At 41.1% G+C, this 14153-nt stretch overlaps 1 protein-coding gene across 10 annotated transcripts in view; it reads left to right on the top strand.

The window, feature by feature from the left end:
• VEPH1 (ventricular zone expressed PH domain containing 1) overlaps positions 1-14153 on the top strand; it is a 327919-nt gene that overhangs the window by 68652 nt on the left and 245114 nt on the right. For 6 of the 10 annotated variants that reach the window (XM_086674592.1, XM_086674591.1, XM_086674587.1 and 3 more), the window contains exons 2-3: positions 1748-2018; positions 6098-6394. In XM_086674592.1, the coding sequence (XP_086530718.1) occupies positions 6257-6394 (138 nt within the window). In that variant the 5' untranslated portion in view covers positions 1748-2018; positions 6098-6256. Of the gene's footprint in view, positions 1-1728; positions 2019-6097; positions 6395-14153 lie in introns of all 10 variants that reach the window. The other 4 variants (XM_086674590.1, XM_086674589.1, XM_086674588.1 and 1 more) reach the window with 2 other exon arrangements.

The following is a 14153-nucleotide window of genomic DNA, read 5'->3' as shown; positions in this document are numbered from 1 at the left end:
ATTTGGATTACCCAGCCACAAAAAGTCTGAGATACATTGTATTTTAGTCCATTTCCACTCTGTAAAAAATTCAGTTACTGTTTAGCTATGGTTGAGGGGGTAAGGCTGTCTCTCCAGGGAACAAATTTGCCAAAAAACTAATATGGACACATTCAAGATAGTGTATAAACTACCCAGATTTAGGTTGGGGGGAGAGTACAATTAGGCTATAAATATGACCCAAATGGAAAAAGGACTTTATAAAAAATCTTTAACATGTGAACTCAGCGTTGGATAGCAGTACAGCAGTATATTAGCTCTTAGAAGGGATGGCATAGGGACATAGTACAGGAAAATGACCTATAAGAATAATGACATTATTAGGGATATGATTGCTGTTACTTCTTGTGTGGTTGCTATATGCTAGGTTCTGTGGTGAATGCTTTACATAATCTCATAAAACCTCCCAACAACCCATATCACAATCCTCAGGTGCAAATAAGGAACCTGAGGCTCTAGGAATTAATTGATCGACCCCAGTAATGATACAGCTGAATGCAGTTGTGTTTGCATTACCACACTCTTAACCACTCTGCTTTTCTTACTGGGTTTCCATAAAATGTGCAAATCTGGACACTACATTCCTTTAAAAATGGAAGAAAATTGGATAAAACCTAGCGATAAGAGCCATTAATAAGGAATGGAGAATGAAGAAGAGGGAAGCCTAAAGAGATACAGTCTGTTCCTTTAAAAGAGAAGACTGCATCACTATCTGTAAGCCAGAAAATTACCAGTGAAAGGCTACACCTGCTCATGGGTGCCTGGCTTCTCCATTTTTATAAAGAAAACTCTTAAAGAGAATTCTCCATATGTGGATGGCATAAAAGTATGATTGACCACCAAATGTCTAGAATGATTTACAAGGTCATTCCCCTGGGGCATATGACCTGGTTCAATGGTAGTGTGTGACCCCTCTGACCACATGCCTTTGTGGGGTAGCGCTCGCGGGAGTCACATCTTTGTGACCACACGGATGAATTTGTCTGCCGCACAGCTTCCTGTACGTTTTGCCAGCAAAGAGGTGATTTGATGGGCAGAAGACCCTCCATAAGGACAGATAAGTTGGGAGTAGAGAATAATACAATTTAAAAACATGTTTTTTAATGCACCATTAAGCACTGAAACCATTAAGTGTTGAGAGTTTCAGTACCTTTTCCTCCTCTGGAGTGTCAGCAAGATAAACATATTCTCTGAGCGTCGCTGCAATATTTAAAGTACAAATCTGACTTAAAGGGCAAATCCAAGTGGATTTTTATGAACCTCCCAGCAAATAGAGTGGAAAAGAAGGTATGCATTTTTGTTTAGTAGTTTGTTCCTTTTAGCAGCAACTTTCTCCATCCTTACGTTTTCAACAATATTAATCTAGAGGCAGAACAAGAGGATCAGTGCTTTAGGAGCTGGGACTCTTAGTGGACAAACGCTCTGTGTTTCAAATTCTGGGTGTGAAATCTTGAGAGGGAGGGAGGTGTTCATTAAGCCGAAGTCCTCTCTTCCCCAGGCTTTGTGAAATGGCTCCCAATAGTCATTCCATTCACCTGTTTGAGTTTCTGCTGAAACTGTTTCCTGCGTGGCTTTCTCTCCCCAACACCTCCCACCCCCTCCCCATTCTTCCCAGGGAAAGTATAGATTTTCACGAACACAGGGAGTTTTGTTTTCTCTGTTAAAAACAACTCTACTTTACTGGAGCAGGCTTTCTGTTTCACCCCAGGAAACAGAGCATTTCACTCAGAGGCGACTCTGCACTGGGTGAGGTGCAGCCTGTCACCTGACCAGCTCTGGAGCTGCCAGTGGCATCAGGCTGCATTCCTTGAATTCTTCACCCAGCACTACCGCCACCGCAATGAACAACTTCAGGTTCACTGAGCTGAGGGGATTCCATCTGCTGTGCCCTCGGAGTCCGCTGCCCGAGTCTCGCGCCCAGGCTCAAAACCTATAGCTGAGTAACAGCAAGCTGCCTGCCTTTGAGGAGTAGCACGCAGGTAAAGCCAGTTTGTGGGGACGGCTGGGACTCCCTGAAATGTGTCACCCTTGGTGCATAATCATTTTTTTGTGTGGTGTCTGCTTCTCCTTACAGAAACTTGACTTGCCAACCAATATCTGCTTAAAAATATATATTACAAATAATGAGTAAGTGGGCTCCAATTTAGGGTCCCTTAAAGATTAAGGACAGAAATTAGGAGAGCAAAAGCTGGGAGTAAGAGGAATTTTATAAGCCAGTTTTTGTAATTCAAAAAGTACGAGATTTGGAAGCTGACCTACTTAGTGTGAATCTTGGCTCTGTGTGTAACCTTTGGCACGGTATCTCACCAGTCCTGTTTCCTTTTTGGTAATAATATCTACCTGCAGGGTTGATGGGAGAACTGAGAAGAAAGTATCTGGCAAAGAGCTTGGTGCATAGAAAGCATCTGAGGTGCACCCATATGTGCATTTGTGTACATATGTGTGTGCTTGTGTGTGTTTGGTGAACACGTGTATACAGGCATACAGGTCACAGGACTGTGGCGTTCATGAGGGCAGGGAATTTCTCAGAGGATGAGGTTGAATTTGATCTGTCGCTGACCTTCTCTGCCGTAGCAGAGAGATCAACAGGAGAAAGAAGCCAGACACCTGAGCAAAACATTGACCAGAGCTGCTGAAAAATAAATGACATGCCTTGCTGATCCTTAGGCAGGAAGGGGGCAGTATAGTATACCATGTGGGGTGCTCTTTAAATGAAGACTGATGGAAGGGAGGCAGTTTAATAGTTATCACACATGGTCATGTACGCAACTGACAGGGCTTTGTTCTGGGAGAGCAACTGCCTTCGGTTCTGACTCTGCAACTTATTACTCCCTGGGTGTTCCTGGGCTGGTTGCTTTCCTCTCTGAACATCAGTTTCTCATCACATGGAATCGTCGTGAGAATTAAGTGACTCAATCCTTACGAAACACTCATAGTAGTGCCTGCCACATGGTAAACACCTGCTAAACATTAGCTGTTGGTGTCATTATTTGACAAGGGGCTCTTTCATGTGTTTTAGCTTTGATCTTCAAAACAACCTGGTGAGATAGACTAGGCATGTATTAGCCCCATTGTGCAGATGAAGAAATTGAGGCTCAGAGAAGGGAAAAGCATGAACCAAAGGTCCAACAACCAGAGTGACCAGGCTAGGACTTGAATCTCAGTCTGCAGACAAGCGTCTGACTTAGTATGTACACAGCACATGTACATTGAATGAAATCTATCCTAAAAATGTCTAGCCCAAACACCATTTCCTTCACAAAGTCATTCCTCATCATCTTTCCCTAGGAGAGATCTCTCTCTCCCTTGTACTTCCCCAAACTTCCTTTATAGTATACAAGAGACTTTTCTCTGGGTCATCCTTGTATTGTAAAATGTTTGGTGTAAGTTTCACCTGTCCCTACCCCACTTTTTAATGTGTAAAATTTCTCACGGATGGCAGTGTTTTGAACAATAATGTTTTGCACATTATGGACACTCAGTAGTGATAGCATGAATGTAGGACTTCATACCAGGTGTCATTGTAAGTGTGGAGAGTAAAGAACGAGCCCAGGGATGTCTGGGTGGCTCATTTGGTTGAGCTCAACAGGACTCTTATTTTCGGCTCAGGTCATAGTCTCACGGTTTGTGGATTTGAGCCCTGTGTCAGGCTCTGCACTGACAGTGCAGAGCCTGCTTGGGATTCTCTTTATCTCCTTCTCTCCCCCCTCCCCCACTTGCTCTCTCTCTCAAAATAAATAAAGGAAAAAGGAGCCCAGGAAAAACCGGGGGTGCTCCCCTCCACCAGCATGTATTTCTGTCCTCCTCAGAACTCCAGCTGCGATACATTTGGGACAGCTGAATGTGCTTCAGGAACAGCCAGATATTGACCAAGAAGCTGACTGGTCAAGGGGAAATCATATCCAGTGTCCGTCTAATATCTTATATTTCTGAATATTATTTCACTGAGACCCTGTCACTGTAAATGTCTGAGGCTATGGGGAGAATGCATTAAGGGGAAAATTCTGTCCTAAGGGGAACATGCCGTCCTAATTTTCCCTGTAGATATTGTAACTCGCCCTTCCACATTTGCCGGGGCACATACTTGTAGGGCTCTCTGCTCTCTCTCCACCCCATGGAATTCTCCCCCTCATCCCCAACTCTCCTGCTTTTCTCTTCCTCTAAGCTTCTGTTCCTTGTGACTCGCCTGCTGTCTGGTAGGCCTAAAGCCCAGGGCATAGAAGGGCAAGGATGCAGGGTCAGTGTAGGAGGAAAGAGAAATTCATTTTCATGCTTTATGACTCTACCGATATCTTCATCCTCAAATGTTAATAATGCTCTGAGGGTCTTTACTTATAACAGTAGCCTCACATGGAGCCTTATGTGGAACCAGCATATGATAGTGGTTATGAACTTGAGGGTCGCACTGGAATCTCTGGATCCAAATCCTAGCTGTACAGTTTACTGGCTGTATGGCTTGGGCAAGTTATCTAATGCCTTGGTTCCTCACCATTGAAATGGGAATGAAATATCCTCATATAGTTATTATGAAGGTTAAATGAGTTAATGTTTACAAAGCATCTAGAACAGCACATGGCATACAGACAAGCATGTATAAGTATTGGGTATGATTTTTCTGAAGCTGGTGAGCAACACAAAAGTCGCACATAGGCAATACTACCCTCCACTTCCCTTCAATGGCCTACAAACTGCACTGAGTGCCTGATGAAAGATTTGGCTTGCATTTAGAGACCATATTGCATGGAGAGTGTGTATCTTTAGCCTTTAAAATTGCATTCAGGGGGCGCCTGGGTGGCTCAGTCGGTTAAGCGGCCGACTTCGGCTCAGGTCATGATCTCGCGGTCTGTGAGTTCAAGCCCCGCGTCGGGCTCTGTGCTGACAGCTCAGAGCCTGGAGCCTGTTTCAGATTCTGTGTCTCCCTCTTGCTGACCCTTCCCTGTTCATGCTCTGTCTCTGTCTCAAAAATAAATAAAAACGTTAAAAAAATTTTTTTTAAATAAAAAATAAAAAAATAAAATTGCATTCAGCACACAGAGGTGCCCACACAGTGGGAGCTCAGAGGGGAGGTTTAAGATCACCCGAGGAAGCAGCAGACTCCCCGTCCCTTTCAAAATCGTTCTGGGGAACACATTCAGACTTCTGAATGGGCAGACTTGCCTATTGCTTATATTCTTATATGAAATAAGTCACCCTCAGCTGTTACTCTTTGCACGTGGGTCTTCATTTTTAAGTTACACGAGATGATTCCACTTCATTGTAAACCATAGGGGAAGCCCGCTGGCCTGAAGTCAGGGGAACAGCGCTCCTGCAGTTACTGTGGAGCCTTCGGGAAGTCATTAAATAAATGATTGCTAAGGTCTCTACCATTGCAAATGGTCCGTGATTTTATTAGGCCCAGAAGGGAGCTGATGAGAAAAATCAGATATTTAATTTGTGCCATTGCGCTTCTCTCTGTGGACTGTTAATTGAGTAAGAAGTATAGTGGGACTTTATTATTTCAACTGTGGGAGGAGAGGGAAGATTGCCTGATCCCAAAGCCCTTCCTCTTTACCCTGCCTCGCAATGCTGGGGGGAGTTTCTCTTGTCAGTGTAGGAAAGAAACCTGGCCAAGAAGGCAAGCACTGGTTTCCATGTCCAGGAAAAAAGAGAAAACCAGGCAGTGGGTGTTTTCTGTGTTCCCTCTTTCCTTTCATTGCCCTTTTCTGTTTGCTTTCCATGGGAATCTGGGGGAAATATGGCAAGGGTTGGGTGTCCACTTGTTTCCTTGTGGCATAGAATGACGGAGAAGGATACAGAAAGGAGAAAAATAAGTGTGAGGTTTAAGCAGCTTTTTAACATTCCTGTTAAATTCCAGAGAAACCTACACATTTTTGACAGGATTTTTCCGGGGGGAAAAGAAAATAAATAAGGGAAGAGCTCATTTGAAGATCACCAAGCCAGGATCTGTGACTCTCTGCACATTTCCAAACTGTCTTCCCTCTCTCTGCTAGGTGGAGAGGTTACATTTTGAGCCCATGCCATTCTAACAGCAACATTGTTTCATTTGTTTCTTTTCCAGAGAGTGTCAAAGAAGACCTCAAATTCTGGAGAAAAATGACCTTTCAAGGACTACGAAGTATATACTTCCTGCTGCATGTTTCTGTCTTACTAACCTGTGATAACTGAAACACGTGGTCCTGGGGCTGCCGAAGGTCAATTGCTTATCAAATTTCCCATCATGCATCAGCTGTTCAGACTGGTTTTAGGACAAAAAGATCTTTCCCGCGCCGGGGACCTCTTCTCTTTAGATGACTCTGAGATTGAAGACAGCCTGACAGAAGCTCTGGAACAAATTAAAATAATTAGCTCATCTTCCGTAAGTAAACTAGTTTTTAAACTAGACTCCCAAAATGACTTATTCTAGGGCCAAAGGATTGTACGTATCCTGTGGGAAAGGAACTTTGCAGGGGAAAGAGGAAAGACTACTTAATACTGGTTCCCTTAATACTGGTTCTGCTCTGTGGTTTAATTTGGCGTCTAAGAAATAACACCAGAGCAGTCTTGACCTAGCGGGAGGCTAGGCTGCCTTTTGCCCATTCATGGAGATCAGAACTCTGGAAATTGCAGACCAGAGTGGAATTATCACAAAAGCTTATCTAAGGGCTGTTTCTCTATCCTTGAAATGACATGGAGAAGAGAGGGAGAAAATCCTGGGAAAAGCAGATGGGCCAAGCTGCCAACAGCATCAGTAAACAAAGCAGGGTGTGTGGAGGAGGCTGAATAATGAAAGAAGGCAGGATGATGCCTCCTGCCGCATAGGTAACATAAGACAAGGACAAGGATCACTCTGTTGCCAGAAGTGACAGTTGCCCGGGGCTTGATAACACTGATTCTGTGTATTTCTATAGAATCTCCATTAAAAAAAAAAAAAAAAATCTTACTTTTTTACTCCTTTTCCTAACCCCCACCCCCATTTAATTCAACTCACTCATCATTAGCCCCCAGTGTGATCAGACAAATTTATAATCTCCCTCAAGTCTCCCATTCCTTTGCTACTCTTCAATGTCAAGATTGTATATTCTGAAAGTGCTTCCCTAAGAGGGTAGATGTGGAGTGCCCAGTGTGGCTTGATGTTGCCCTTCTTGGTTGTGCATGGGCCCTCCATGAGATCAGTCCCATTTCAAAGACCAAGTCTCCCAAGCATCTCTTGTGTCAACAGCATTTGCTAATACTTGGTGCAGACAGCCCCCAGGCAGACAGGAAAGAGACAGGACTTGGGCCATAAAATACTGAATTACCAAATGTGTACACATTTCAGAGATCACAGCTTCCTTCCACATTTTAATGTTTAAAAGGTGTACCAGCAACCAGTGTGGCTTCCTCCTCAAGACTGTCAGCGTGCTCACTTATTGGCCGCCAGGAACATACTAAATCCCCCCGGTGGCCAATGAAGTCATTGTCCACACACTCTTTTCTCAGCTAATGTCTTTGACAGCAATTATGTGTCCACATTTTTTTTTCAGAACATTAATCAACTTAGTCTGACTCAAAACACAAGTATTCCTGGTACATTTCCACTTTCTGGGCCATATTTGTGTGCTATTTCTAGCAGTCCCTTCCTTCACACTCCTGCAGAAATGAATTGGCTGAATATGACACTGAATTTCATCTAATCTAATACAAATATATATATACATATTCCCCTGAAGCCTGTTTCCACTAGAGGTCACTAGTGTCAGTGATTTCTTTTGTTTCCTTCATCAGTTGCTTATTTTTAACAGATGTCAAATTCAGAACTTTAGAACTGGTGAGTTCTGTTATGTGTCGCCACCTTTACCCATTAAGGCAGGCAGGTCCCCTGTCATCAGGGTGTCATCTGTCCCCTCAGATCAGCGTCCTACCAGGCAGATCTGGAGGGCCAGTCATTCTCCTGTGTTCTTCACCTACTAACTGGTGTCACATCTCACTTCTTCCACTGCTCTATCTGTAACTGTGGCATGAGCAGATGGATGGCAGAATAAAAAGAATTAGTGTTTAGAAGGATTGTGCAGATCGATCCATTTTTATGTCTGCTATTCAGTCCTAGTTATAAGCAAGTCTCAGTGTGGAATTCCTTCTCCCTTTCCATTCTTTTAAAAGCCAGTTCAAGGTTTATTATTCCTGAAATGACTTCTATGGTTCTCGTTCTTAGTGATTACTTCTCTCTAAAAATACATAGTTGCCCTTTTGCAGAGTATATAATTAATATACTCTGTTCTTATAGAAAATCATCTATTCATATAACCTCCTGTAGTGAAACTTCTACATCCAAGATCTATGTTTCCAGCCTTGGCATCTCCCCCTAAGCCTCAAACCTGAACTAGTTGATATCCATTATCTCAAATTCAATCTATCTAAATTAGAAGTTATCATCTTTCTTCCAGCTGTACTATCACTTTCTTAGATCTCCAGGTTTGCAACCTGGAGTCACTCTTGACCTTTTACTCTCACTCTCTCCTTTCCCTATTATTCTGTGGACACTCCTTGAGAAACGTCTCTTCCCTTTCTCCTTCTTCTCCTTTTCCTGAATTACCTTCTCCTTCTCCTTTTGCTATCACTCTGGCTCAGGACTTCAAAACAATTGATCTTCTTGCCTTTGGTCTTACTGTTCTCTGGTTCAATGTACTAGAAGTTACCTAATTAAACTTCCTAAAGAAGATTTTATTGCATGTCTCCCATTGTTTGAAACTTCCCATGATGCACCAATGCCCATGACATTCAATGGCCATTGCCAGTGATTAGTCCACTGAACCACTATGTCTCCTCAGTGGCTCACTTCCCTGTTAGCTGCATCCCATCTTTCCCTTGTTATGACTTTCCTAATGACCCTGAATCTCAGTAATCAATTCTACTTCTCAACTCCTTTGTTTGTTTGTTTGTTTGTTTCTTGTATCCCTAATTTTTTTAATTTTATTTTTTATTTTTTAAAATTTACATCCAAATTAGTTAGCATATAGTGAAACAATGATTTCAGGAGTAGATTCCTTAATGCCTCTTACCCATTTAGCCCATTCCCCCTCCCACAACCGCTCCAGCAACCCTAAGTTTGTTCTCCATATTTATGAGTCTCTTCTGTTTCACTCATATGGGGACTTTAAGAGACAAAACAGATGAACATAAGGGAAGGAGCGCAAAAATAATATATCAACTCCTTTTTAAAAACAAAGAACTTCCTTTTAAATCATCTTTGCCAACTTCCTTCTAGCATAGAAATCCCTTCTCTAGGATACCTGACAAATAGGTGACTTCTCCTTCTACATTTGCAGTGATGAGAACATAGTAAGTTTCTGATATTTCCCTTTGACAAATTTCCCTTTTCCATTGCATGAAGCCTTGATGGAGCCTTTAGTCAAAGTTTTCTACCTTGCCCTTGCCAGGAGAGCAGAGAGGAAAGGAGTGGAGACACTGACTCGAGCTTTCTCCATAGTTCTAGGAAAGAAGTCAGCAGAGGGTGATTTGTCATGACAATGGTGCTCCAAAGAGATAGTCCTTTGCTGTAGTTTTCCACACTTTATCCATTGCTTGTGGTCATAACCATAAAACCTACTAAGAGATAACTATTCCACTGTCAGAATTTAAAATTTTTAGTGTGTTCCTCCTTCTGGCTAGATGAAATCTTGACAACTCAGGAAACAACAGATATTGGTGAGGATGTGGAGAAAGGGGAACACTTCTGCACTGTTGGTGGGAATGCAAACTGGTGCGGCCACTCTGGAGAACAGTATGGAGGTTCCTCAGAAAATTAAAAAGAGAACTACCCTACAACCCAGAAATTACACTACTAGGTATTTATCCAAAGGGTACAAAAATGCTGATTCAAAGGGGGCACATGCACCCTAATGTTTATCGCAGCCCTTTGTATTTTCTGTACATTGTTATTTGGTCTGTTCATTGCCCCAACAATCAAAAGAGTGTAACTCTGTTCCTGCGAGAACCTTAAATATAGAAAGATAGGTATAGGTATCAGGGCTCACCTGTAGCTTCTCTTTTCTCAGCTAAACATCCTTAATGTCCTAGTGTCCTTAGGTATTTCCATGACAAAGAAGGAGCCTATGGCAGAGAAAGGTCATACAACCTCACATTTCCAGGTTTAGGTCTGGAAACTCAAATTTGTCAGTACATGATAAATACTATCCAAATGCAAGACTCAGAGGTATAAATTAGAGTGTTGACTTATTGATTTACAATGCAAATTATAACCCATGTTAGTCGGAATTATTGTGTGCTCTATGCTGTCCTTACCAAGTGCATTTACCCAGTCTTTCTCTAGACAATGAATATCACTATTGATTAGATTTCTTCCTCCTCTATTAGAATCACATTCCAGCCCTACCGCCCTATATTTAACTCACCTGTAGTCACTCATGTACAGATAGTATGATGGTTAGTCCAGTAGCTGGTCAATCCCACTCATGTAAGTGGATTTTTTCCCCCACTTAATTCTCAAAGGGCAATCTTGTTTCCAAATTCTTGAGGTGTCTCATTGTAGCTCCCAAGTACTGCCTACATCCTCAACATTCTGGCTTCTTTCCCTTGGCACCTTCCTAATTTACTTTTGTAATTTATCATTGCCCTGCACTTAAACCAACTGCTTAGAACAATTGCTGATACTAGTCAGATACTCTGTGTCTAAAATTTCTTTTCTACGGTAACATCTCACAGTTGGCCACATTAATGTTATGATATACCAAAACCCTGAGGCTTAATCAAGACTTATAATTAGGTAACTTGAAAAACATTGTAGGTGTATTGTGTCACATTTTTAAACCATTGCAACAATATTGTTGTCTTTAGGCCCTCCTTCCAGGATATTCATACCTTCAAAAAATTATGATTCTGTCCGATATATTAGTTATTCCTATCTTTTTGGAATCTGAAAATTTGGCAAGCAAGTCTTCAATCCTTTTCCTAACATCACTCACAAAATAATTGAACCTTACTAGATTCCATTCTCCAGTCCATGCTCTCTTTTCCACTGGTTAGTCCAAAACACTGCTGGGCAATATTTTGTCCTTATGCTTTGCTTTGAAAGCGCATTTTCTCAAAATTCTCTCCAGGTCCCCAAATGTATCTTTAAGTTTCGTCTTTTCATTTTGAGTCCTTTCTGGACTGCTTTCACCTAATAATCATTTCTTCTACTACCTTGGCTCTCCTCCCAGACTAATCATTGCTATCCACTCATCTTTTCCCACTCCCACCACCCTCATTCACCACGTTCCTTTTGCCTAATCCACCAACCCACCTTCTATCTCTCTTTAACTTTTTTTTTTACACCAATAAAAAATGTTAGGCATGCACGAATTGCCCAATTTTAAGAATTAGATAAAATTGAAATCATCTGCATGTTTCTATTTCAAACCTTCCTTTTCTCCCAAAGTAACCAATATCCTAATTATGGTATTTATCCACGAATGTTTTTATTTCTTTGCTATACACGCATCACTCAAAAATTATTTATAGCATGATACTCTACGTTTCTAAACTTTATATAAATAGTATCATAAGGCTCAATATAATGTTTCTGAGGTTTATCTATGTTGGTACAGGTAGTCCCAGTTCATTTGGTTTTGGAGTGATAGAGTATTCCACTACGTGATTATACCACAATTTGGTTATCCATTCTTCTTTTGATGGACATTTACTATTTAAACAGAGTTATAGTAAACATTCTTGTAATCAGTGTTTTCGCCAAATGTGCTAGTATTTCTAGTGAAGACAACTAGGAATGAAACAATTGGTTTTGGGGTTTTATAGACTTTCAGTTTTCTGATATACCACCAAATTGCTTTCCACCATGGTTGTGCCAACCTGCACTCCCATCAGCCATGCTTGAGATTCCCAGTGGCTTTATATTCTCACCAAAGCTTGTGTTTATCAGATTGTTAATAGTTTTTGTCAATTTAAATGAACCATATCTGACTGTTGTTTACATTTGTACTCCCCTAATTATTGGGAAGGTCAACAGATCATTTTTTGGTGTTTATTTGCTATATGTCATTTGGGTTTCAGTAAAGTATTTAGGATTTAGGGGGTTTTTTGTTGTTGTTTCTTTCCATTTTTCTATTGAGGTTTTAAAGAAGTCTTTTCTTATTAATCTTAAGGACTTTTTGTATATTCTTGTACAAACCCTGTCACTTAAGCATGTTGCACATCTATTTCTAATGTAGCTTGCCTTATACCTTTTACTGTAATAGTCCTGACAGCTGGTAGGACAAATATCCCCAGAGTTCTTTAAAATTGCTTAGTTTGTTTTTGTTCTTTAATAACTTTAAAGAATGATTCTGTCACTATCTTGATAGGCATTTTATTATGACTATAGGTTTATTTGAAGAAAATTAACATCTTTATGTTACTGTCTTCTTATCTGTAGGTATTATTTATCCATATTCTTAGGTCTTCTTAAGTATCTTGCCGTAAAGTTTTATGATTTTTTTCTTAAAGATCTTAAGAGTTTTGTAAGTCTTTTTAAAAATTTGTAAGTATTTTAGGTTTTTTGCTGAGATTATAAAAATTACATCCTTTTTTTTTTAAGTTTTTTTCTTAATGTTTTATTTTTATTTTTGAGACAGAGGGAGACAGAGTGTGAGTGGGGGAGGGGCAGAGAGAGAGGGAAACACAGAATCTGAACCAGGCTCCAGGCTCTGAGCTGTCAGCACAGACAGAGCCTGATGCGGGGCTCGAACCCATGAACCATGAGATCATGACCTGAGCCAAAGTCGGATGCCTAACTGACTGAGCCACCCAGGCGCCCCTAAAAATTACATCCTTTAAAAAATATTTTCCAGCTATTTTCTTTCAGGTGATTATAAAACAAATGACACTTATTTTTGATCATATATCAGACTCAACTCTCTTTATTAATCTTAATATCTTGTCTGTAATTTTTTCCATTTATTCAACAAATACTTCTTAAGCACTTACTATATGCCAGACACAGTACCAGATGCTGGGGATACAAGAGTAGGCAAAATAGAAAAAGAAATCTCTGCCAGCATCCATTTTAATTGGGGGAGACAGAAAAATACACAAAATAAATAAGGAAAGTATGCATTGCATTAAAAGAGGATCCATAAGTGCTATGTAAAAAAAAAAACAGAGCAGAGGTTGAGGACAGGGGATTAAAGGTATGGAATTTTAAACAGGAAGACAAAGTGGCCATATTGAGAAGCTGGTGTGAAGCAAAGCTTGAAGGAGATGAAGAAGCAATACTTGTGGAAACCTGGAAGAACTCACTTCAAGCAGAAGAAGCATAAGATACAAAGTTCTTGAGGCTGAGGGCAGCCTGAAGTTCCTGAGGAATATTAAGGAAGCCAGTGTGGTTGTAGCAGAGAAAGCAAGGCAGGAAGGTCATAGAACATCAGGTCAGAAGGGAAGTGGAGGCCAGATCATGAAGGGCCTTGGGCAGCTATTGGAGAGTTCTGACCAGAGAAGTAACATGATCTTATTTTCCTTTTCCTGCTTTGAGAAGAGTCTGTGGAAAAGCAAAGGTGGAATCAGGAAGGCCATTTAAAAGACTATTGCAAAAATCCAGATAAGAAGTTCAGTAGTTAGGGCGCCTGGTGGTTCAACCAGTTAAGCGTCCAACTTCGGCTCAGGTCATAATCTCACAGTTTGTGAGTTCAAGCCCCGTGTCAGGCTCTGTGCTGACAACCCAGAGCCTGGACCCTGCTTTGAATTCTGTGTCTCTTTCTCTGACCCTCTCCTGCTTGCACTCTCTCTCAAAAATAAACATTAAAAAATTTTTTTTAATTAAAAAATAAGCAGAGACTTTGGCCATGAGGGTGTAATGGAATGGTGAGAGCTATTCAGTCTCTGGGTATATTTTAAAGGTAGAACCAATAGGATTTGTTGATATAGGGTGGCGTGGAGGGAGAGAGAGAGCGGGACTAAAAAATTTTGGCCTGAAAAGCTACAATGATGAAGTTGAGAGGTAGGAAGGAATCAGGAGTTCTGCTATAAGCATGGGGGCTGAGCTGTCAGCTGTCTCAATGGAGATGTCACGGAGATAGTTGCATATGTGAGTCTGGAGTTGAGGAGACAAGTCTGGGCTGGACAGGATAATTTTGGAACTCATTAGCTTTGGGACTGAATGAAAT

This window comes from Puma concolor, chromosome C2 (genome assembly GCF_028749965.1).
Source record: "Puma concolor isolate L17-30 chromosome C2, mPumCon1.1.hap2, whole genome shotgun sequence".
Classification (NCBI taxonomy): Eukaryota; Metazoa; Chordata; class Mammalia; order Carnivora; family Felidae; genus Puma; species Puma concolor.
This window is presented reverse-complemented; position numbering and strand designations above follow the sequence as displayed.